This window comes from Drosophila montana, unplaced genomic scaffold, assembly GCF_035044405.1.
Source record: "Drosophila montana isolate Dmon_TW-CO22-7 unplaced genomic scaffold, ASM3504440v1 contig_3216_1, whole genome shotgun sequence".
Lineage (NCBI taxonomy): Eukaryota > Metazoa > Arthropoda > Insecta > Diptera > Drosophilidae > Drosophila > Drosophila montana.
The window spans coordinates 724,013-747,406 of record NW_026998096.1 but is presented as its reverse complement, the minus strand read 5'-3'; the positions used below and the strand labels follow the sequence as shown (position 1 = coordinate 747,406).

Below are 23,394 nucleotides of genomic sequence, written 5' to 3'. Positions count from 1 at the left end.
TAGGGTGATGGGGTTCCATCCGATTGATTTTTTTTAAACTTTGAATATGTTTAAATATAGAACTGTCCGATAGGACTCTGGTAATCTTAGACACTAAGAAAATTCCACTAACTTAGGTGGAATATGGTTAGGGTGATGGGGTTCCATCCGATCGACCTTATTCAACTCGTTTTGAAAGATTCAAAGATAGTTTAATAAACAAAAACTTTGCATATGATGTTATTGTCCAGTTGGGTCCATCAAAACTTTTATTATTTTCTAGATAGAAAAAACAAACTCATTTATATATATGTATATATAGATTAGTGTATATTCAAGTCAGTGTACAAATTATATTTTGTACAATCCATAATTAACAATAACTATCAGTTTTTCTACAACACTTTCGATTCAGTTCAGTTTGTAAATGCAATATCAGTAAAAGACATATAAAACTTTTGATAAAAGGCAAATCACGAAGGCGTTGAGTCAATGTACAATTTGTTTGGCGCTTAATTTTGGACATCCTCTTTTCTCTATTCATTTGTTATCAATCAATTAACTCTTTGTAAATTTGTATAAAACATTTTTGTTAATATTCGAATGTCGCAGCCAAATTTGTAGTTCGTTTTGCGCTAACCGCAAGGCACAACCGCGATGGGACGCACCAATTTCAGATTGGAAATTCGATCCTCGTCGGTCAAACAAAATATCATAAATAGGTATAGTCAAGAGCAAACTATATACTAGGAGAAAAATGAAAACGTTTTCTTGTCATTCTGGCCGGCCGCCCTCTTTCTGCTTGAACTTCGTCGAGTACTTGTAGAAGTCGGACATTTCAAAGGGCTTGGTCACCTCCTTGTACGGCTGAAAGGTGGCCTGCTGCACCACGGTCATATTCTTGGGCGATTCAATACGTATTTCGGGCGACAACCCAGCTGCGGCCGTGGCTGTGGCAACGGCCAGCGGCGGCGACACCAAAGCATTCTGCAGAGCATTGCCACTTATATTATTATTGCTGCTGCTGTTGTTGTTGTTGCCAACTGGCGGGGGCCTGGGCGGCGGCGTTGGCTGCTGATTTTGGTTTGGCTTGGGCGGCAGAAGACGAAATGGAGGTATTTCGAGCGGTTCAAGCGGGTACGATGCCGATATGCCCACCGTCTGCTCCATGGCATTCAGATAGGAAGTGGACTGACTGAGCTTGGCAAATCTTTCATCCGCATGCTGCAGAGCCTTCGAGCTGCCGACAACCGGATAGCCAGCGGGTGCATAATTATGTGCACTGCGCTGAGCGGACATCGAGTAGTGACGACCCGACACCGACATCGACTGCGAGGAGAGCTTGGTCCGAGGCTTGCTGTTGGCAGCGGCGCCACTGCCACTGCTGCTGACCGGACTGTGAGCTGTGGACTCAATTTGCCGCACAACAGCGGGCCCATCGAGCGATGATTCCAGCCACTGCTTGGGCTTGAGCTTCTTCTCTATGGTCGTGCTGCTGGCGGACGTGGAGCACAATGATATCTCGTCGAGGGGCTTGGGTTTGCTGGCATAGCGCGGCATAGGCGCCGCTAGCATGTCGCTGGAATGCGACTTCGGCTCGGCTGCCAGGGCAGCGGTCATGCTCTGATTCTGATGTGGATGCGGCGGCGTCAGTGCTGCAATATGGGATTGTGAGCGCCAGCGATACTGCTGCTGTTGTTGCTGCTGCTGATGCACGCTCTCCACATCCACGGACATATAACTGGGCGCCAATGAGATGGCGTCCAGTTGTCGCTGATGATGCAACGAGGCTTGCTCGTAGCTGATGGCACTCGGCGAGGCGAGCGGCGACACATACTTCTTGATGTTCTGACTGGACTTGATGAAGCCGCCCTCGTTGTAGCTCTGATGCGTCGGCGACAGATAGTACTTGTCACACTGCACGATGATGGGCTGTTGCTGGGGCGCCACGTGCTGCTGCCGCAGCGTGGCCACATTCGAGGAGTTGGCCGAGTACATGGATATAACATCCGTCTGACCCTGGGAGCGTTGCTTTGGCGGCTGCTGCAAATAGCTGGCATGTTGCTGGGAATACATTTCCATATGATGGTGCTGCTGCAACATGACATGTGGCTGCTGTGGCAATTGCTGCCTCTGTGCCACGTATTGCATTTGTATCTGGGCAGTGGGCGTGGGTGTGGGACGTTTCTTCAACGCGCTTTTAACGTGCGGATGCTGCTGTGATTGCTGCTGTGCGACGCCTATGACCAGCATGTCGCCATTGGAGCCAGCTGGCTGATAATTATCATACTCTGAGCTGCGATTCGAATGCGTCTCTGAGTGTCGGTTGTTGTTATTATTGTTGCTGCTGCTGTAGGTCTGACTGCCACCCGGCTGGCTCTCGCTTCGGCTGCTGGTGCTCTGCTTGCGTCGCAGCAACCCGCTGTCCTTGGCCAATGCCTGCAGCTGCTGCTCGTGCTTGTACTGCTGCGCCAACTGGGTAAAGAACTCATTGATTGTCAGGTGCTCGTAATTGCCGTGCATGATGGCAGCCTCCTGTTTCTGTATCTGCTGCAGCAACCAGCTCTTTTCGCTCAAGCGCTGCTCCAGCGACTGTTTGCGCGCCTCCAAGGACTCGCGTTTGCTGGCGACATCCTCATTATTGTTATTGTTATTATTATTGTTTGTGTTGTTATTGTTGCTGGTGGTTGGATTACTACTCGTACTATTGTTGTTATTATTATTGTTGTTGTTGTTGTTGTTGCTGCTGCTGTTGCTTTGTCGATGGTTAGCTGCTGGTTCATCATCTTTCAGACTGGCCATATTCCTGCTCTTTGGCGCTTTCAATTGCATCGCCAGGACTTCTGCTCCTTGCGTCAGTTGTTGCCGGAGTTGCGATCTGCTTTCATTCACAGTTTACACTGTTTTGACTGGCGGTGGTTGCGGTGCGCGGTGCGTGCGAGATCCTAGAAAGACATAAGCAGTCTTCAATGATTGTCGCCAGCTTTTAGCCCATTTGGTTTTAGTTGAGAGTTAGCATTGGGTTTGTCTGGGTTTTTATTTGATTTTTGTTAGAGACGTGCACTAGCTTATTAGACTTTATGTACAGCTCCTGCCTGCTGCTGCTTCACTTGCCTCTACAAAAACACCGCACCACCACAACCACTGCAGAGATATGTTTAAGTATGTACAAATGTGTCTATGAATGTCCCATGCCCAGTTGTAGATCAGCACACCAGTGTCCATTGCAGTTTGCGTGCATTTGATGCACATGTGGATGTACTTAATAGTTTATATAGAGTGTGACAAAACTCGTTGAATTATGTCCGAATGGGGGTGAGTATGCGTATAGAAAGGGTAACTGTACAAGGCTAGAGGGCGCACATGAACCGAGAATGACAAGAACTACGCTTAAAGCCCGCAAATACTATTATTTGTACATAAAATGCTTAACAAATAACCATAAAAACAAAAACAACAGGCAAAGCAAATGTGTATATGTATTGAGAACTCACCAACAGACCGCCTTGACGTGCCCTGCCCTGCCCTGCCCTAATTTGCTGCTGCCTTCAGTGCAATGTTTACCAAACAAATAAGGCGCCTGGTGTGGCGATGCTGCAACAAGAAGAAATACATTGAATTGAAGCCACAAAGCCAAACTGGCGTAAACAACAGTTACCCAGGTGAGTTGCAAGTAGCGCACCTGGTCTTTTGTTTTTATGCTACGCAGAAATGCGGTCGCATAGCGTCGCTGCGAGACGGCGTCGTCACTTTTCCTTGAACACAACAAACGGGTGCAGTCGTTAGACGCTTTAATTTCAAATATTAACGTCAGTCGAATCGCGAAAGAAATTTAAACGTCGCTTGTTTAGTTTAAATAAAAACGAATTCAGCAAATTATATTATAAAAACATGCAAGAAAAATGCTTCTGATAGGTAGCAAAGAACAAAAATGAGTTTTGTAGCTGATCGATATATCGATATGCCGACATCTGCACACAATATATATCGCGTGGCCCGTACACGGCACAACACAAGTGTGAGACAATCTGTTTGAAAAACTGCGGATAAGTGGAAAAATATGAAGATGTTATTCAAATCTTAGTATATTACTGCAAACAAGCGTTGCTATTTAATTTAATTCAAAGGACGTATAAGATGACGTTTAAAGTCCCACACACGTTACAATCGACCGGTCTTAACCAGCTTTTTGTTGATGAAATTGCAGTGTTGCACACGAAACTCATTTCTATTGTGAATCACCCAAGAGGCAGCTAAAGGTATTGCAGAGTTCGAAAATCGTCAATTAAAATTACATAAATTCTTGTGTTGCGCGCATAAAATATAACATATGTCATTGCAGTTCTTAAAAGCGCACACACACCTGCGCACCGCTAGCGGACTTATACTTCAGATTCAACTAAACAGAACGCACAGAAAAACGTGGAGTTGGCGTGAGACCTTTGCCAACAAAGCAGAAGCGAAAGTATCTTTTAGCACAAGCTCTTTTGCCGCTGGCGCCTCCTCGGCAAGCTCTTGGGGTAGCAAAAAGCAGAAACGCAAAGTTGAATTGCGGGCAGCAGCAGCAGAGTTCATCATGTCGAACCCAGAGATTGAAGCGCAACTGGCTCCTCTGCGTGAGCGGGTGCAGGAGCAGGGCAACCTGGTGCGGGAACTGAAGGCAAAGGATGCACCCGAACTGGACGTGAAGAAGGCGGTGGCCGAGCTGAAGGTGCGTAAAAAAGTGCTAGAGGATAAGGAGCTGGCGCTGACGCCAAGCGTTGTCAGCTTTGATCGCGCAAAAATGGAAGATCTGCTGAAGCGTCGCTTCTTCTACGATCAATCCTTTGCCATCTATGGCGGCATCACCGGCCAGTACGACTTTGGGCCCATGGGCTGTGCACTCAAATCCAACATACTCGCCCTGTGGCGGCAGTTCTTCAGTCTGGAGGAGCAGATGCTGGAAGTAGACTGCTCCATGCTGACGCCGGAGCCAGTGCTCAAGGCATCTGGGCACGTGGAGCGCTTTGCCGATCTGATGGTGAAGGACGTCAAGACTGGCGAGTGTTTCCGGCTGGACCATCTCATCAAGCAAGCACTCGAAAAGCTATCCAAGGCCAAAGATGCGACCGCAAGCCTGCAGGCCGAGTGCGAGGATATCATCATCAAGCTGGACGGACTAAACAAACAGGAGCTCGCCGACGTTCTGGCCAAGTATGACATCAAGTCGCCACTGACGGGCAACGATCTAACTGAACCCATAGAATTCAATCTGATGTTTGCCACACAAATCGGACCCACTGGACTGGTTAAGGGATTCCTGCGCCCGGAGACGGCGCAGGGTATATTTGTGAACTTCAAGCGCCTGCTGGAGTTCAACCAGGGCAAGCTACCCTTCGCTGTGGCCCAAATCGGCAACTCGTTCCGCAACGAAATCTCCCCGCGCTCCGGCCTGATCCGCGTGCGCGAGTTCACCATGGCGGAAATCGAGCACTTTTGCGATCCCTCGCTGAAGGATCATCCGAAGTTTAGCAAGGTGGCCGGCGAGAAGCTAACGCTATATTCGGCCTGCAACCAGATGGACGGCAAATCAGCGCAGCAGTCGACCATTGGGGAGGCAGTGGCCAGCCAGCTGGTGGCCAACGAGACCCTGGGCTACTACATGGCCCGGATTCAGCAGTTCCTGCATGCCATTGGCATCAAGCCCGAGTGCCTGCGCTTCCGCCAGCACATGGGCAACGAGATGGCCCACTATGCCTGCGACTGTTGGGACGCGGAGATTCTCACCTCGTACGGCTGGGTCGAGTGCGTCGGCTGCGCTGACCGCTCCGCGTACGATCTGAGCCAGCACACGGCCGCCACGGGTGTGCGTCTGGTGGCCGAGAAGCGTTTGCCAGCTCCCAAGACAGTCGAGGTCAGCGAGATTGTGCCCAACAAGCAGGCTCTTGGAAAAACGTTCAAAAAGGAAGCCAAGGCCATAACGGATGCACTGGCCAAGCTGTCGCTGGACGACATCAAACAGGTGGAGGCACAGCTAGCAACAGGTGGCCAGTATAAACTGACGCTACCCGACGGCGCCACTCACGAGCTCGGCGCAGAGACCATTGGCGTGAAGCATGCCACCAAAACTGTGCACGTAGAGGAGTTCATACCGAGCGTGGTGGAGCCGTCTTTCGGCATCGGCCGCATCATGTACTCCCTGCTCGAGCACAGCTTCCAATGCAGAGACGGCGACGAGCAGCGCTGTTACTTCACGCTGCCCCCGCTCGTAGCTCCGCTCAAGTGCTCCATTCTGCCGCTCTCGAACAACGCCGAGTTCCAGCCGTACACTCAGCAGCTGTCCGCGGCGTTGACCAAGGCGGAGCTCTCGCACAAGGTGGACGACTCGAGTGGCTCGATTGGACGTCGCTATGCGCGCACCGACGAGATCGCCATACCCTATGGCATCACCGTGGACTTTGACACTCTTAAAGAGCCGCACACCGTGACGCTGCGGGATCGGAATACCATGAAACAGGTTCGCATCGGACTCGACGTTGTTGTTGGCGTGGTCAAGGACTTGGCGACGACGCGTCTCACCTGGGCACAGGTTCTGAAGCAATATCCGGCTTTTGAGCAGCAGGAGGCAACAAAATGAATTCAATTTTCTGATCCACATTTTTTTATACGCGGCATATGCATCATATATGTATGTATGCATGCAGGATCTAAGCTCAGGTTGCGTACATACGGATACCTGTGTATTTATAAATGCATTTAAAATGCTCTTTTTGTAGACGCTTTCATTTGAATAACAATAAATGCTTTCGCCAATTCGATTACATTAAAAAGTAATGAGTTTAGTATTGAAAACGAAAAATCTACCATGTGGAAAACCATAAAATACCAAAAATTCAAATTTGAATTTAACAGATGTGCAACCGTTTACCAACATTGTCTACTAAGTGCTGCCATAGCCAATACTAGTAGTTGTACAACAATACACGTCTAATGAATGTGAAAGAGCTGTAAACAAATTCACAAAAAAAACCAACACACAACTAAAAAAAACCAAGAAAAATCAAATTTACTGACAGAATTCAGCAAATCACAAGCCAAGGTGACCATGTATTAAAACAAAAGAAATGACATACACATTTGAACTATATCGATGCGACATCAACAAAAATATCGAAAACAAATCTATGCATCGAATTAAACTATCAATACTCACATCCCTAGAAACTTTGTGTGAATGGTAATTTACTGCGCTCTCTTCTGTGCACATTTCCTGAATTGGCGCCTCCAGTGAATATGTTAAAAGCAAACGCTTTCACGTGGGTTTCTAAATTAAATGCCATTAATAATAAATGAAGAAAATTAACTGACTCTAAACTGTTGCCATTTGTCGTGAGTGCATGTGTTTATCTACGCGGCAAAGAAATAGTCAACAATAACGGCAGATCTTGGAAGTGAATTACAAGTGCCGCGTGTTCAGCCTGTTCTAAAAGCTGGCAAATACCATATTTAAGTTTAACGTGAACTGTTATTAATATGAAGTACATTTTGGTTACTGGCGGTGTGATAAGCGGTGTTGGCAAGGGCGTCATCGCCTCTTCCTTCGGTACACTGCTTAAGTCCTGCGGCTTGGATGTTACTTCCATAAAAATTGATCCATATATTAATATCGACGCGGGCACATTTTCGCCGTACGAACATGGTGAGTTTATATATGTATTTATGTACGTTCAAACAAATATACAGTTATGCATGCAAAAAGAAACGTCGCAAAAGTATTTTAAAGCATCAGCATTAAAATTTGGCAAATTTTCAATCTCTTTTTCATATACACATGAATGTACGTATAAATGTTTGTCTTTATGTATGTACACGTGTGCGAAATCTCTTCCGATAGAAAGAAGAAGAGTTTGTTTTACATTCGCAATTTGGTTGTCTTAAGGCCATTCGCTTTGTTGTTTTTGTTGTTGCTATAACACGTTACATGACATTTCCATAGAGCATGCATGTGTGTATGTACGAGTCTACACATGTACAGCTGTTTTCTGCGACGTCGCAGCACGTGTTTCGGCTTGCCTATTGGCATTTAAAATTCATTAAATGCCCTTACAGGGGCTAATAATTTTATGTTAGATTATGTAACGCATTGAGGGGAATATATCCGATCCCGTAAATATATCTACATTCATATGTAAAGATCGGTCGAACAATAAAATAAAAAATGTTGTGTTTTAAAGTACTTTGTTTAAATGCGCCAATTTACAGTATTTATTATTATTTGTTTACAGTGTATGTTTTGTATATTTATGTTTAAGCTTTATACCAAAAAATTGCTATCTGCGTTTTACAAAAAACTGCTATACCCATTATTACTACGCGTAAAGGGTATAAAGAAGAATTTTAACTGTATGTAACAAACACAAGCATTTATATTCGACTATACAAAGTATGATCAGAGTTTAAAAATTGCATTTCCATAGCTGATGCCAAGGGTCGTATTGTCTTAAGTTCATGCGTAGAATTAATATTATTGTTTTTATGTTGCTCTTATATAGTAAGATCTATAGGGTATATGGTGGTGAACGTGGTTTCAGGCTTGTGTCTTTCGTTCGATCAGCTGTTTTAAGATTTAATACCCTTGTGGACATTTGCCTATGGCTTAGCAAATATGTGAGAAACGTTGTTGCAATGTTGAAATGTTGATAAGATTAGGCTCGTGTATAAGCAGCATACTGAAACTAGATATACGAAGTTATCTCGATATACCGAAAAGTATATAGTTTAACTCACAAACAACATACATTTCTCATACAAGAAACTACTTTTCGACCGATCACTCCTAAGGCAGCTATATATGATATAGTGTTCCAATTTGTCCGGTTCCGACGTGTGTGCTGCCTGCATCAAAAAGACGGATCTAAGCAAGGTTTCAAGACGATGGCTTAAAAACTGTGAGACTAGTTAGTATAGAAACAGGCAGACGAATGTGGTTTATAACAGGTCATCTATAAATACTGTTCAAGAATATATATGTATACTCACTGGGGTGGGAGATGACTCCTTCTAGGCGTTACATGAAAAAATTAATATTAACCTTAACAATGGTGTATCAACTTTGCCTGGCAAAGCCGGATAATTCTTGCTAGTATATAAGTACAAATGTGTGTATGTGTGTAAATACCCACACAGTATATATGTATATACAGTATATATATATATTAAACACCCTCGGCCTCTCTGAAACGGCACAGAGATTGTCGATGCATTCCTTTTACCGTTGCCTCTATTTTTTGCGCTTGACATTGAAAGCGAAAGTTTTTCTTTCAAGTTGCAGTTCCTCTCTGTCCCCTGTTCCCATTTTCTTGCATTCGCTTGTTTTCGCTGTGCGTATTGAGTGAGGTTATTTGTTGAGTAGGTTATTTGGGGTTGTGCGGAGGGGAGGGGAGGGGAGCCGAGCAGGGCAGTGAACTTAATCGGCAATTCTTCGTTTTATTTTAGGTGCTGTTCGTAATACCGTTAAATTCTGACTAGCAAGCTCGCGCTCTAACGCTTAAAAGAGAACCACTTTTCAGTTGGATGCAACTGACTTTGCAATAATCTGTTTACGTAAACATATCTAGAAATGGGCGGAAAAAGTATCTTTGATTTAATTATCGTGCAGGCGGCTGGATCACGACGTGAACAGAGTAGGTAAACAAGAAAGCGACTTAAAATTGCACCCTGTATAAACGTTTCCCCATTTTCACTACAACCCGTGTGCTAGTGGAAGGGAAGAAGGGTTGAGTGCAGTTCACCCAAGCGTTATTGGCAATATTAAGCATCGATTCGCCAATTAAACAAATAAATAGATAAATATCTACAATATTTATTCATATGTAAATTTATAAATATTAAGAAAAGATTTATTTATATTGAAATACGTGCTGGTGGGAAGACTTATGTATATTAATGATTAGCATTTTCGTATACGACCTTGTCCGCGTTCATGTTGGTAAGGTGAGCCGGGTAAAATTTTAACCACTTATCTATTCAATCGTGTGCACCTCTACACAATTCCTCCCGCTGTCATGTCAATTGTGATCCTAACGCGGTTCTTCATATGGGGAATCCTAACACCTTCAACGGCAACATTGTCCCTGTTGAGGCCCAATCTCCAGACATCAAAGGCTCACAGCTTTGGTGGTGTTTGTAAACTATGTTGTTACCCATAGTTTTCCCCCACTTGCATTTCGAATTTTCAAAACCCCGTATTACTCCATACTTTACAGTCAGTCTGTCAATCAGGACAAACTCTTTTATATTTATAAAATACATACATTGTTTATACATTTTTCAATTAAAAATGAATCGGCTATAAAAGCAAAACAATTCTAGGTGTTGGAATAAGCTTTAAAAGCATTCGACGCAGTATCTACGTTAATACAAATTAACACATGCATACATGTGCATTTTAATACCCTTTTGAAATGAGTAAAAAGGTTATATAAGAAGAACTGTGTGGAAATGTATAAAACAGACAGAAGGAATGACCTTCAAGCCCATAAAGTGCTGTTTTTTTTATACGGAAAAATAGCGATATAGGAAGAATCGGTCTAATAACTCAATTCAGTATGGAAAACTGTTCCAAGGTGTCTAGTAACTAGCTTTAAAATTCTTCTTACATATATGAAAAACCATTATCCATGTGCCTACAAGGGTAATTCAACTTCGGTGTGCAAAAGATTTCCATTCTTTCTGGTTTTTTTGTTGCTATTTTGTGAGCTGAGGGAAAATTGGGCACATGTTGCCAACCACCTTTGAGGCCTCTACGGCCCAGACTCACATGACGTCGGGTAGTTAAGTTGGTTACGTTGTGCGGCTGCTGCCCGCTGCCCGCCGCCGCCGCCGCCCGCATTCGCGCCGATGTCCACCACGAATTACTGTCTGCTGCCTGTCATTTGCATTTTTCGCATGGGGCAGCGGGCTCGCGTTCGGTTTTGGGGGTCGTTTCCGTTGCATTTGGTGCAGCTTTTGCTCATTTATTGTGCAAGCTTTGGTCCTGCCGGGACGAGGTTGAGGGTTACGGTGCCGACGACGCTGACTGCGACGCTGTCGTTGACGCCGACGCCGGCAGTGAGCTGCATGCGGCACATGCGTGTGCGCGCTTTGTGCTTCATTTGTTTGCCGTTAATTTCGAGAGTGGGTCGCATGTGGACAGTGGGTTGTTTTGGCACAGGGGACGCCATATTGGTCGCAGCCAGCCCAGCAGGCACCCATCGTCAGACGCTTCACGAAGAATGTAATTGTATTGCTTAATATGTGTTAGACTTTCATCCTTATCATCGTCATCATCAATATCATTCATATCATCATCATCAATACCATCATCATCATAATCGTTATAATCGTAATCTTCTTGACTTCGCCGTTTTATGGCCGACGCTTTTGTGCATTTGTTTTGTTTTATGTTTTACGTTTTTCGCTTATCCCGCTGTCCGTCCGGTGGGGTGGGGGTACCCTGAGCTTAGCGTCTTCAGTCTGGCTGGCCGGCTATTCTGTCGTTCGTTTTGGCCCGCCATCAGCGACGCGTCAACATTGTTAGCAGCTGTTGCTCTTTGCGTTATGCCAGCTCTCCATTACCCCACGCCTCTTATCTACATGCTGTGCCTTTTCGTTTGGCATATGGTTTGTTGCTTTTTCTGCTCGCGCATTCTGTTTTACTCACGTTTTTCCACAGCAGCGGCGACGACGACAAAAACAATGTGAACAAAATTCAATGGAAAATTAAATTTCGTTTATGTTGTGGTTCTAGTTGCTTTTGCTGCTGCTTGTTGTTGTTGTTGTTGTTTATGTGTCGGCGGCAGCAATTTTCAGCGTTTCAGGATGTTACCCAAGGTCTGAGATTCGTGTAGATGGCGTCAGAGAGCCTGTCTGCCAATCTCTGAAAAGCTGCTTCACACAACTAGGCATGTGTATGTAGAATTTACATACATACATATGCACATATACATATGTAGATACATATGTAAACTATTTATCTGGTCAAGCTTAGACCTGCATGGAGCTAGAGTCGTCTAACGTAACGGCTCATTTCTTCGTCCAGCTGCTTCCATTTCGACAATTTCCACTTCCTCATTTGGGGCATGGCAATTAACGCCTGACGGTTGCAACATCCAATGCCAACCAGCCAGCCAGCCAGCCAGCCAGCCTACCAGCTAACAAAAATGTCCACACCCGCGCGCGCGCGCGCCTCGATGTCTGCGTGCCAGCGACAGGCCCGAAACCATTCGCCATTCGCCAACGTCAACGCCAGCCGGCGATTCATTTCAGCGTTGTGAGCTGGCTTTGGCTGGCTGACTGCCTGCCTGCCTGCCTCCTGTCGCGTAATTTTAACAATCCTCCCATCTCTCCATGGTTTATGCTTTTCGCTCGCTTCCGCGCGTTGATTGTCGTTGTTGCTGTTGCTGCTGCTGCTGCTGTCGACGTCGGCGTCGGCGTTTTGCGCATGCAGCAGCGGCAGCAGCAGACCAGGCCACCGGCACCGTACACCCGCCTCGCACACATTTAAGCACACATACATATGTACATACATATATAAACACACTGAGAGACCATATGTATGTGTGTGCGTGCCTGACTAGCCGGCAAATGCCGCGCGCAATAAATGCCCAAAAGCAGCAGAGCCAACTGGCAGCAGGCTGCCAGCAACGGGGGGCTGACATAGGCGATGGAGATGGTGACGGCGGCGGCTGTTTTTAGCGTTTGTGCGCGCCCCCCAAAACACACGGACATACACACTCACACTCACACACACACATACACACACACAGAGGGACGGGACATACACACTCTCTCACACACATGCACAAGTGTTTGTGTATATGTATGTCCTCCGCATGTCGTAGTCGCAAAAGCTTGTGGCGTGGCTTTGGCACTGGCACTGGCAACAGCTATAGCTATAGCGCTGCTCTGCTCTGCTCTGCCTGCCTGCCTGCCTGGCGTTTTTTGCGTTTCTGTTTTTTGCCTGCCGCTGCCACTGCCACTGCTGCTGCTGCTGCTGCCGCTGCCGCCGCCACTCTGTTAGTTGGCACGTTTTGTTGGCTCGCTGGCTTTTGGGCTTGGGCTTGGGCTCGGGCTCGGGCTATGGCAGCTCTGTCTGCTTTGGCTCTGACTGCAGCCTGTCGCGGTCGCCACGCTCGCGCTGCGACGGCCATGGCGGCGGCGGTGGCGGCGCTTCGCACTTTGCTCTGCTGAATTTTCAATTTCAGTTGTAAGCTGACTGCAATCAGCAGTGGTTCGCCTTGTTTCGTTTCGTTTCGTTTCGCTTCGCCTGGGCTCGGTCCGTTTCTATTCGATTCCATTCGATTCGATTCGGCTCGGATTGAGTTTCTGTTTACGGCCGATTTTCGAGTGCTGCGGCCAGCCAGCCAGACAGACAGCCAGACAGTCGGACTGTCGAACTGCCCCACTGTCGTCGTCGTCGTCGTCATAAAGCGAAATATTATAAACACGACGCCCGCTAACCACCGCCGCCTACCGCCCACCTCCCACGCGAGTTTCGCGCATTTAGTGGCTCGCGCGCAATTTTTGCATGTGTGTAGCACGAAGGGGCACCTATACGGACACACACACACACACACACACACGCGTCAACACACACTGTGCGTGTTTTTATTGATTTTGTAGAGCAACAAAGTCGGCGACAACTGTTCAAGCTGTAGTTGACCCCCTCCCCCCTCCACTCCCACCATTTCCTCCCCGACCATGGCCAATACTCATTATGCACGCATACGCACACACACATCTGCATATGTCCTGCCCCCCCTCTTCTTTCCTTTTGGTAATTTGCATTTTAAAGTGCACTTACTATAAAAGGACAACCATATAAGAGCTTAAGGAATCCTAGTTTCTTGAATCAGAAATATTACAAGAATATATGAGAGAAGAGAAGGAGATTGCAACATACAAGTCAGAAGATTACCGTTAATCATAGGAAATAACTTGACGAACATTGGATTTAATTGTAGCTTGATAGGTCGACGGATAGGAACGTGTGCACCAGATCCTTATAGGCAGAGTTGTTTTCACCCTTATGTCCTAATTGCGCTCGCTCATTCATGGCATCAAATCGACTGTCCACTTAAGGTCCAGTTGACCATCTGAATGGGGCCTCACTGTGTCTGTCACTCGCTTGGCTCATAACTTTATTGGCGTCGGCAGCCAAACTTGCGAGTTTCTTGGCATCAGGCAAAAGTAAGCAGCCAGCAGCAGAAGCAGGCAGCAAGCAGCTAGCACCTCAGCACAACAACAGCAGCAGCAACAGCAGCTGCTGGCCCCAGCTCATTCCAAAGCTAATGCCCCCCAACCTTTCGCAGCCCCCTTGCGTACAGCTTGCCGCTGTCGCACATAAAAACGGCAACGACGAAAACGAAAATTTAACGACTGCGCAACGTGACGCATTATTTGTCTGCGCCGCCTTTGCCGCTGCCGTTGCTGTTGCCGCCATTCGCTAGTTGCCGGTTCCCCGGCCTGGCTGGCGTCTGGCCTGCCTTTTAGCAGTTCAGCCTGCAGCAAGCTTGCCGCAGACTCGCGCCGCCAGAAATTGCTTTTGCTTGCGCTGGCTGGCTGGCTGGCTGGCTGGCTGGAACTTCACCAACTGCCGACTTCCCCCCTCTCGGTCTTCCCTCCACCCGCTAACTGCCTTTTGCGCGCTGCTGCTGCTGTTTTAGTATTTCGCACTCTGTGCACGCGGTGGCGGCGACGTTGACTGCGATGGCAGCGGCTGCAAGCATTTTTGCATGACTGACTAACTGACTGGCTACGGCTACGGCTGAGTCTGAGTCACTCACACTCACACACAGCCACACACACACACACGCACACACACTTAAATACAAATGCGCCAGTTTGCGAGTTTGTTTGAATGGGCCAAAGAGGAGTGTGGCCTGGGCATGGAGCGAGGGGGGCCGCGCTGACTGCATGGCTGTCGCAGCCTGGCGTGTGTTTATAATTTGATTTTGCTTCTTTCTTTCTCTCTCCGCTTCGTTGTGTGCGATGGCGGCGGACCAGCATTTCCTGTCGCTGCTAGGCCTACGAGGTTGATTGTGGATGGGGGACGGGGACACGGGCATGCAAGAGTGATGAAGAGTGTGTGACGGGTGGACGGAGGAGGTGAAAGGGGGCAGCCGTCTGCCGCATCTGCTGCAAATTCGTTGGCACGCCAAGCAGCAGCAGCTAAAACTGGCTGCAACGACGGCAACGTCGCAGGCCACGGAATCTTAATGAAGTTATTGTGTTGTGTTGTTCAGTTCGTCGTTTCTGCTGCCTACCCAGCTCCTCGTTGCTATATTGCTGTGCCATTTACATACACACACGCAAGCACACACACAGATAAATGTGTGCAGACATATATATACATACATATGTATATATGAATTAAGCTTTTGCCATTGCCATTGCCATTGCACATTCAGCTAGGCCTAGGGTCGCAGCGGGAGATTAGCCATTGGCCACCCAATTGGATTCCATAATTATTACGGCGAAACAGCAAGATGGCAACGACATTTTTGATATTGCAAACATTTTTATTCTGTCCCACATTTGCCATTAAATAACAAACAAATACTATTAGGCATATATGTATATAAACTAAGAAGTCAAAGTAAACAATGCAAAATATGAGATTTTATCATATCTGAACTGACGAATTAACAGTACAAACAGCAAAAGCTTGCAGTTAGTCGAGTCGAGCTTTTTTTCTGAAATTATCGTCGCGTACGCAAAAGATCTCGCTGTCTGTCTTAAGCACTGAGAGCAAAACACGTGCTCCCTGTAAGCGCTCTTTCTATTCAACGGTAAACGACAAATTAAAATACTATGCGACTCTCACAATAACAAGACTACAGTTAAAGCTTGCATTAAGAATACATGTATTAAGCATAGAATTGGGTTTTTACTCAATGAAGCCGGGCTCGCTCTCCCACACCCGAAAACTTAAATGTGTGTGCACGTGTACGTGTGTGTGTGTGTCACTGTGTGTGTAAAGTGAGAGTAAACTGTCTGCTCCATGTGTATGAAATGGTGAGCTGTGTTTTGAATTTGCAATTGCATTCGTTGTTGGCAGGCGACAGTAGACGGCAGACAGCAGGCGTGTGTGAAACAAGTAAAACGAAAAATCAAAGCAAAGGGAAAGGCCCGTTAAAATGGCGCCAAAAAAATCAACAATTGTTCTAAATGTGGAGCAGTTCATTCACGACATCGAGGAAAGGCCGGCGATATGGAACCGCAACTTCCACTGCAACAAGGCCTTCTTGGAGCAAATGTGGGACGAGCTGAGTGGCACACACAAGCTACCAAGTAAGTACGGACAGGCGCCATGGACTAAGTAACTCTCGAGGCACAACATTGTGGCGCAACCTTACGTAAGGCGAAAAAGAAAAGTCTACTCGCCCTCGCTCCCCAAAAGAAGTTATGCCTTCAGAGAACCTTGTCCTATGCGTGGATATGAGAGTAGCACGTGATTTGATACTAATTTGGTCTCTGGCAGAAATCGTTCTGAAAGCCAAGTGGAAAGGACTGCGGGATAACTTCAGGGTCGAGTACAAGCGCATTCCGCGCGCAGACAACGGCGATTTTTTGGTGGACCCTGCCACATTTGAGTCCAAGTGGTTGCACTACTACGCCCTGCTCTTTCTGAGTGAGTAACTCCACGGCCGACTTATTGTTGGGTTTCACTTGACATTTGCATCCGTACCTCCTGCAGCGGATCACATGCGCCATCGTCTGCCCAAGAACGAGCAGGATCAGTCGTATTACTTCAACCAGCAGAGCCAAAGCGAGGACTGCGAGAAGACCGTGGTGGAGCCAGACCTCACCAATGGCCTCATACGTCGCCTGCAGGACAGCGACGAGGATTTCGATGAGGACGACATCGATGGCGACGCTGGCGGCGAGGCCAGCGATGGCAGCCTAGACAGTTTGCCCACCCCGCCGGCGGCGCATCAACAAACTCAAGTGAGCACAACGCCGCTGGCGACGGGCGCGCTGAAAGCGCAGGAGGAGGCGTTCGCCGCTTCACATCAGCACGCCCTGCTCAAGGCGGGCCTGTTGCGCGCCCAGTTGTTGGAGTTGGAGTTAGAAAGGGAGGCACAGGACCTGAGTAAAAAATCAACACAGACTCCTGTGGCGACTGCGATGGCAACACTCATGACTCAAGAAATACCCGCCGCTCCCGCTCATTGCTCCCCGCCGCCGATGGTGTCCACCACCACAACCAACAGTGCTGTGGCCACAGCGACGCAGCTGGCGGGCACAGTATTGGCGGCAGCGACTACCACCTCCAACACAGCCGGCAATTCGGGAGCCATGGGCGCTAAGCGCTCGGTGTCGCCACCTCCGCTATATAACAAGGCGCATCATCCGCTTCCCACGCTAGCCGCCGGCCATCACACGGTCGGCGCCAAGGAGGACTTTGGCGGAGGTCCTGTCAGTGGCGGCAGCGAGCATCTGAACTTCACACAACACTCGTATGCCAATGGTCTGATTCCGGCATTGAAGCTGAAGCGGCCACGGCTGTCGGAAGACAGCAATTTTAATGGTTCCTCCACGATGGACGCGCCGCTGGTGCCGGAGGATGACGATTATCACTATTTGCTCAGCCTGCATCCGTACATGAAGCAGCTGACGGCTGCGCAGAAACTGCGCATTCGCACCAAGATACAGAAGCTCATATTTAAGGAGCTCTACAAGGAGGATCTCGAGGAGTCCAAGTAGTTGCCCGTTCCCAATTTCCATGAATATAAAGACTGTAAATAAGCATCCCTAGTTTGTAAGGATTAAATCTAATCCATAGTTATCTATGCCATGCGACTTTATCCATTTCTAGTTGAGCGTTGCCACCAGCCCAACCACCAGCGGGTCTTGGTGCGCGCCATTTAGCCTAAGCTCAAAGATCTGCAAATAAAAAACCGTAAACGTTCAATTTCTCGTTGAAAGGAATCTCTGGGAGGGGAATTGGGTGTCAAACTCTTGTTATATTAGGAATTAAGTTTAAATTTAGTTGTAAATAGGTGGTAAGAACTCGCGGCGAAGCCTCCAATCAATCTGTTTTCACACCCTTCAATCTATTTATCGCTCATCGGGACATTTTATTTTTCGCAGGTGAGGTCTACGTGCTTGAAGATGGAGCCGAGGTCGATCTAGATCTGGGTAACTACGAACGCTTTCTTGATATAACGTTGCACCGGAACAATAACATAACAACCGGCAAAATTTACAGGCTCGTCATCGAGAAGGAGCGCAGAGGCGACTACCTAGGCAAGACAGTGCAGGGTAAGACTTCTGTGTGTGTTCACATGTATATTTGAAGCTAATGCCGTTCTATTGATTACAGTTGTGCCGCATATAACAGATGCCATACAGGAATGGGTGGAGAGCGTCGCCCAAACGCCTGTCCAGGGATCATCCAAGCCGCAGGTGTGCATCATTGAGCTTGGCGGCACCATTGGCGACATTGAGGGCATGCCGTTTGTCGAAGCCTTTAGACAGTTTCAGTTTCGCGTAAAACGCGAGAATTTCTGCTTGGCACATGTGTCGCTGGTGCCGCTGCCGAAGGCCACCGGCGAACCAAAAACAAAACCCACACAGAGCTCCGTGCGGGAGTTGCGTGGCTGTGGCTTGAGCCCGGATCTTATTGTATGTCGCTCTGAGAAGCCAATCGGCCTGGAGGTAAAGGAGAAGATCAGTAATTTCTGTCACGTGGACCCAGACCAAGTTATATGCATACACGACCTAAGTTCCATATACCATGTGCCACTCCTGATGGAACAGAACGGTGTCATCGAGTTCCTCAACGAGCGGCTCAAGCTGAGCATCGATATGAGCAAACGGGCCAAGTAAGTTAGCTTCAACTATGCGAGCTGTTCTCTTAATTAATCCAATCTTTTTCTTTCGCGCACAGGTGCTTACAGCATTGGCGGGATTTGGCCAGGCGTACGGAAACTGTGCGCCGCGAGGTCAACATAGCTATTGTAGGCAAGTACACCAAGTTTACGGACTCGTACGCATCCGTGGTGAAGGCGGTGCAGCATGCTGCGTTGGCCGTAAATCGCAAACCGAACTTGATATTCATCGAGTCGTGCCTGCTGGAGCAGGAGACACTGCAGCGGGAGCCTTCCAAGTACCACAAGGAGTGGCAAAAGTTATGCGAAAGCAACGGCATACTCGTGCCTGGAGGCTTTGGAGCACGCGGCATGGAAGGAAAGATACGCGCCTGCCAGTGGGCGCGCGAGAATCACAAACCCTTTTTGGGTATTTGTCTGGGTCTGCAGGCGGCGGTTATAGAGTTTGCACGCAACGTGCTGAGCCTCCAGGATGCCAACAGCACGGAGATAAACCCCGAAACAACCAATCCATTGGTTATTGACATGCCCGAGCATCACATGGGTCAAATGGGCGGCACAATGCGGCTGGGCAAGCGCACCACAATATTTTCCGAACAGACGAGCACCATTCGCAAGCTCTATGGAAATCCTAAGACAGTGGATGAGCGACACAGACATCGATACGAGGTTAATCCCCAGTATGTATCGCAACTAGAAAGCCACGGTATGAGATTCGTGGGCATGGACAAGGACAAGAAACGCATGGAGATAATCGAGCTGCGGGATCATCCATACTTTGTGGCTACTCAGTACCACCCGGAGTACTTGTCGAGGCCACTGAAGCCCTCGCCGCCGTTCTTGGGTCTTATTTTAGCATCCGAGGGTAGACTTAAGTCCTATATAGATCGTGGCTGCCGCTTGTCCCCTCGTCAGCTGTCTGACGCGTCTTCCGACGAGGATGAAATAGTAAATAGCAAGAGCAGCCCCTGCAAAGAAATTCAATCTCAGCCCAAACTTGTGAATGGAAATGGGTTTGCTGGTGACAAAAATTCAGATGATGAGCACGCCTGCCCCGAAGAAGAGGGAGCCTGTGGTGGAATTGGCGCCTAATCTTTTTGAAGACAACACCGAAAAAGGCGGAGCCTGAGGTGCGTTTAGCGTTTAATCTTTTTGAAGACATGATTTTCTTCGAAAATGTAACTAAAAGGTCTTATATACGATTTTTCGATATAATATGGAACTATAATTAATTCTGATGTCGCTTTGTATCTGAAAGTGTGCGATTTTTATGTTTTTTGTCTAACGCATAGACGTGTTTTAAAACAACAAAAAATGTCAGAGTAAAACGATATTCTATTGAAAATTCTTTTAAAAAACATTTGGTCACATGAATAATGTTTATAATTTAAGCTTATGCAATTATTCATAGTTTTTCACAAAGTCAAAAACAGTTAAAACTTTAAACTAATATAAAGTTTTAAGATTATGGGAACGGCATGCCAAATAGCTGTGAAAAATATATTTTTTCCTTAAGAAAGCTTAAAAAAAAGTGCCCGAACATGTTTATCTATTCATCTTGCCTACAAATATTAATATCTTAAACATATTGGGAAACGACAACAGATGCATGTCTTGAAAGCCTGCCCGCCCATTGACATGAAAATTGGTACTATGATCTTGCCAAAAGTATTTTATTTTGGGAAAGCACTTTAAATAGTGTAGAGTAGAGGTTCGCATCCGCTGGTTCTGAGAGTGTATACTTGTGTTCAATTGGGTATGTACGTATGTATGTGCGCGTGTGCTGCTACATCAATCATACATACATCTACATACGCATACTACATGCAAATAAAAGCCGCATTGTGGTCCTACTACACTGTGAACAGAGCCAAAATAAAAATTTGCTCTTGTTCTGGTCCGCCGCAGAAATTTATCAAACGCTCATGATAGTGTTTAACGAAGCCAAGACGACTGTCGCTGTCTCCGCTAGCCAAGTCCACAAATAGACGGACGTATGCTGTGCCCTGCTGTGCTCGTGCACAATTGTGGTGGCTAATTATCTTGGGTAGTCTGCAGGCCCGCCTGTCATTTGTATTGTTCATTCAAATGAGTAAATTCTGCGCGAGAAGACGCGCGTAAAGATTGGACCGGCCATGCACGCTAATCAAAAGAAGAAGGCGCGCGCACGTAATCGCCCCAGAAACAAATGCAACCGGTCCGACGAAACCGAGCACGATAAAACCCTGGATCTGGATGTTCCAGAACCCGTTACCGACTCCGACTTGGAGAAGCTTGAGCCCCAGCCCGAGCCCGAGCCTAAAGTCGAGCCGAACACCAGCGCCATTTACCTAATACAAAAGATTCTTCGCAAGAAATTGTTGGCCAAAAAAAGTCCATCGGTGGCGACTAGTCCAGCAAATCCTGATCCAACCAAAGTGCCCACTCCACCGCTCAAACTGACCAACGGCAACCAAAGTGATGAAGTGAGCGAGCTCTTGAAATGCATTGGAAACAAGCTGCAAAAAGGTCCATTAAGATTCCATACAAGTGGTGTAGTATATGCATCTTATATAACTATCTCCACGCACAAGTGTTACATATATTTACCACATAGGTTCCGCCGAGTTGCCAACGGGTGCGGTTTTCAGTCAGCTGGGCAAGATGTTCAGCACGGCGCCCTTAAGCGACTCGGAGTCATCCGACGAGGAGGCAGACTACGTGGAGTACATATACAAGCCGCGACAATATTTCATGGCATCGCTGTGCAACGTGAGTTGTGGTCCGGCCTTTTTGGCCCGATGCGATTTAAATAAAACCATCGGAATTTTCAGCATTGCAAGGCGGATCTGTGCGGCCGGCAGCCGATTCAGTGCAAAGGCTGTGGCTTGGTCTACTACTGCAGCGTGCTCCACATGCGGGACGATCAGGAGCACCGACAGCTGTGCTACGGTCTGCGCCAGTTGGTGGAGCGCAATGGTGGGTGGGTGTAGAAGACTTTATGGACATGGATATAGCGAAGCATATTTTCAGGGCATGATATATTCTATAAGTGTGGCGACTTTAGCGCCGAACAGTTTCGGTCGTATCGCATTGTGTGCATACGTCAGCTGGAGCAGACCATAAATCGTTCCTTAACGGCGACTGAGCAGGAGGTCTTGCTCTTTCCTTTCATCTGTGGGCATGTCAAGTGCCGGGAGCACAGACTAAAGAAGCTAGCCGCGTGTGGCCGTTGTGGCGAGGCTGCCTTCTGCAGGGATAAGCCGGATCATTTAGGTGCTGGCCATGCCGAGTGGTGTGGCGCATTCAGGCTCTTCAAAGCATTTGTCATGTTCCAGGCGAAGTTTGGACGCCTGGAACCGCCGTTACCCGATAAAGTCCTGAGAGATGCACCACTTGCCAGCACCAATACCAGGCAAATATTGAAAAAGCTAAATTTTGGTAAGTGAATGCACAAGGATGGTATGTCTAAGCTAATCCTACTTCCCTTAGATGTAGCCGATGAATGCGAGTTTGCCGCCCTTACTCAGATATCCACGGGACCCCTGACCGCATTTTTAGCTCTAAAGCTCTGCGGACGTCTGAAAGCCAAAGAGCTAACAATTCATTTGATAGGCGCGGAAATGGAATTCGAAGTTGACGTATTTCAGAAGTGGGAGATCTTTTTGCTGCACATTTTACCTGCAGTTACAAAGTTGAATGTCGTTTTCGTTGGGCCAGAGCTAAATACCAAGAACATATCCTTTGACCAACTATCAAAGATTAGGTGGGAGTTTACCTATTTTAAATTTTAAATTAAAATTTATTCACCAATTTATCTCACAGATGTTGTCGTTTGTGTCGCAAAGCACAACGCACTGTGCAATATCACTTTGAGAATCAACTTTATCACAATTATTGCTCGGCACCAGGTTTTCAAAACCCGGATTTGGGTAAGACTTTTAATCTTTATCTTCATCGTACACTTACAGCATTCGCAACAAAAAGTCATCCTTTTAGTCCTCACTCTTATATTATACATGCACATATACATATATGGTATGGTGCATCGCATATAATACTCTTATATTTTTCGAACAGCCTGTTTTTTCAACTCGGGACTTTATCGGGCTACTGGCTATGCACTGGAAGACACCTGGCCGGAGACAATACGGGCAACTTTGAATCTCAAATGTCCTATTGTAGTTACATCCTATACTAAATACGAAGCGCCGCTGGACTTGAGTCATTTTCTAAACCAGTCGAATCGTCAGTTAAGCGTCGTGCTTCCACCCACCACAAACCCCTTTAGGTCAGAAAAGCCAGAACGTAATTTTATATCAGACGATGATGCACCTTTCATGTTCAAAAATTTTCAATGTTTTGTTATTGAGTAAGTTGAGCTGTAACACCTGTTGATTTCCTATCCAACTAAACGGCCAAGATATCGCTTCTGGAAGTTAATCTGTTGTTGGAGGATCAGGATAATTAAAGGTTTGGACCAGAATAATTAAAGATTTATAAAAATTATAATATCGTTGACGACCGTTGACTATCGATCTGTTCAAAATTTTGTTTTTTTGAATGTGTCAAATCCGTTTGA

At 46.9% G+C, this 23,394-nt stretch overlaps 4 protein-coding genes across 6 annotated transcripts; 3 read left to right on the top strand and 1 right to left on the bottom strand.

The window, feature by feature from the left end:
- Nucleotides 1-280: 280 nt before the first annotated feature.
- On the bottom strand, nucleotides 281-3,240 carry sstn (stepping stone). Its single transcript, XM_064688946.1, has one exon. The coding sequence runs from the start codon at nucleotides 2,809-2,811 to the stop codon at nucleotides 754-756; it is 2,058 nt and encodes a 685-aa protein (XP_064545016.1). The 5' UTR covers nucleotides 2,812-3,240; the 3' UTR covers nucleotides 281-753.
- Nucleotides 3,241-4,104: 864 nt separating this feature from the next.
- On the top strand, nucleotides 4,105-6,788 carry GlyRS (glycine--tRNA ligase). The gene is made up of 2 exons (XM_064688945.1): nucleotides 4,105-4,238; nucleotides 4,322-6,788. The coding sequence occupies exon 2, from the start codon at nucleotides 4,556-4,558 to the stop codon at nucleotides 6,593-6,595; it is 2,040 nt and encodes a 679-aa protein (XP_064545015.1). The 5' UTR covers nucleotides 4,105-4,238; nucleotides 4,322-4,555; the 3' UTR covers nucleotides 6,596-6,788.
- Nucleotides 6,789-7,215: 427 nt separating this feature from the next.
- CTPsyn (CTP synthase) lies at nucleotides 7,216-20,065 on the top strand. 3 transcript variants are annotated; one of them, XM_064688947.1, is made up of 4 exons: nucleotides 7,216-7,657; nucleotides 18,094-18,264; nucleotides 18,326-18,827; nucleotides 18,893-20,065. In XM_064688947.1, the coding sequence occupies exons 1-4, from the start codon at nucleotides 7,492-7,494 to the stop codon at nucleotides 19,923-19,925; spliced, it is 1,872 nt and encodes a 623-aa protein (XP_064545017.1). In that variant the 5' UTR covers nucleotides 7,216-7,491; the 3' UTR covers nucleotides 19,926-20,065. The 3 variants fall into 3 exon arrangements, with proteins under 3 accessions (XP_064545017.1, XP_064545018.1, XP_064545019.1); XM_064688949.1 differs by lacking the exon at nucleotides 7,216-7,657 and adding an exon at nucleotides 16,082-16,290; XM_064688948.1 differs by lacking the exons at nucleotides 7,216-7,657; nucleotides 18,094-18,264; nucleotides 18,326-18,827; nucleotides 18,893-20,065 and adding exons at nucleotides 15,650-16,290; nucleotides 16,481-16,630; nucleotides 16,697-17,914.
- Nucleotides 20,066-20,617: 552 nt separating this feature from the next.
- LOC135432902 (uncharacterized) lies at nucleotides 20,618-23,250 on the top strand. Its single transcript, XM_064688793.1, has 7 exons — nucleotides 20,618-21,341; nucleotides 21,430-21,584; nucleotides 21,647-21,791; nucleotides 21,846-22,253; nucleotides 22,305-22,578; nucleotides 22,638-22,744; nucleotides 22,893-23,250. Exons 1-7 carry the CDS (start codon nucleotides 20,969-20,971, stop codon nucleotides 23,186-23,188), a joined length of 1,758 nt encoding a protein of 585 aa, XP_064544863.1. The 5' UTR covers nucleotides 20,618-20,968; the 3' UTR covers nucleotides 23,189-23,250.
- The last annotated feature ends 144 nt before the right edge of the window (nucleotides 23,251-23,394 follow it).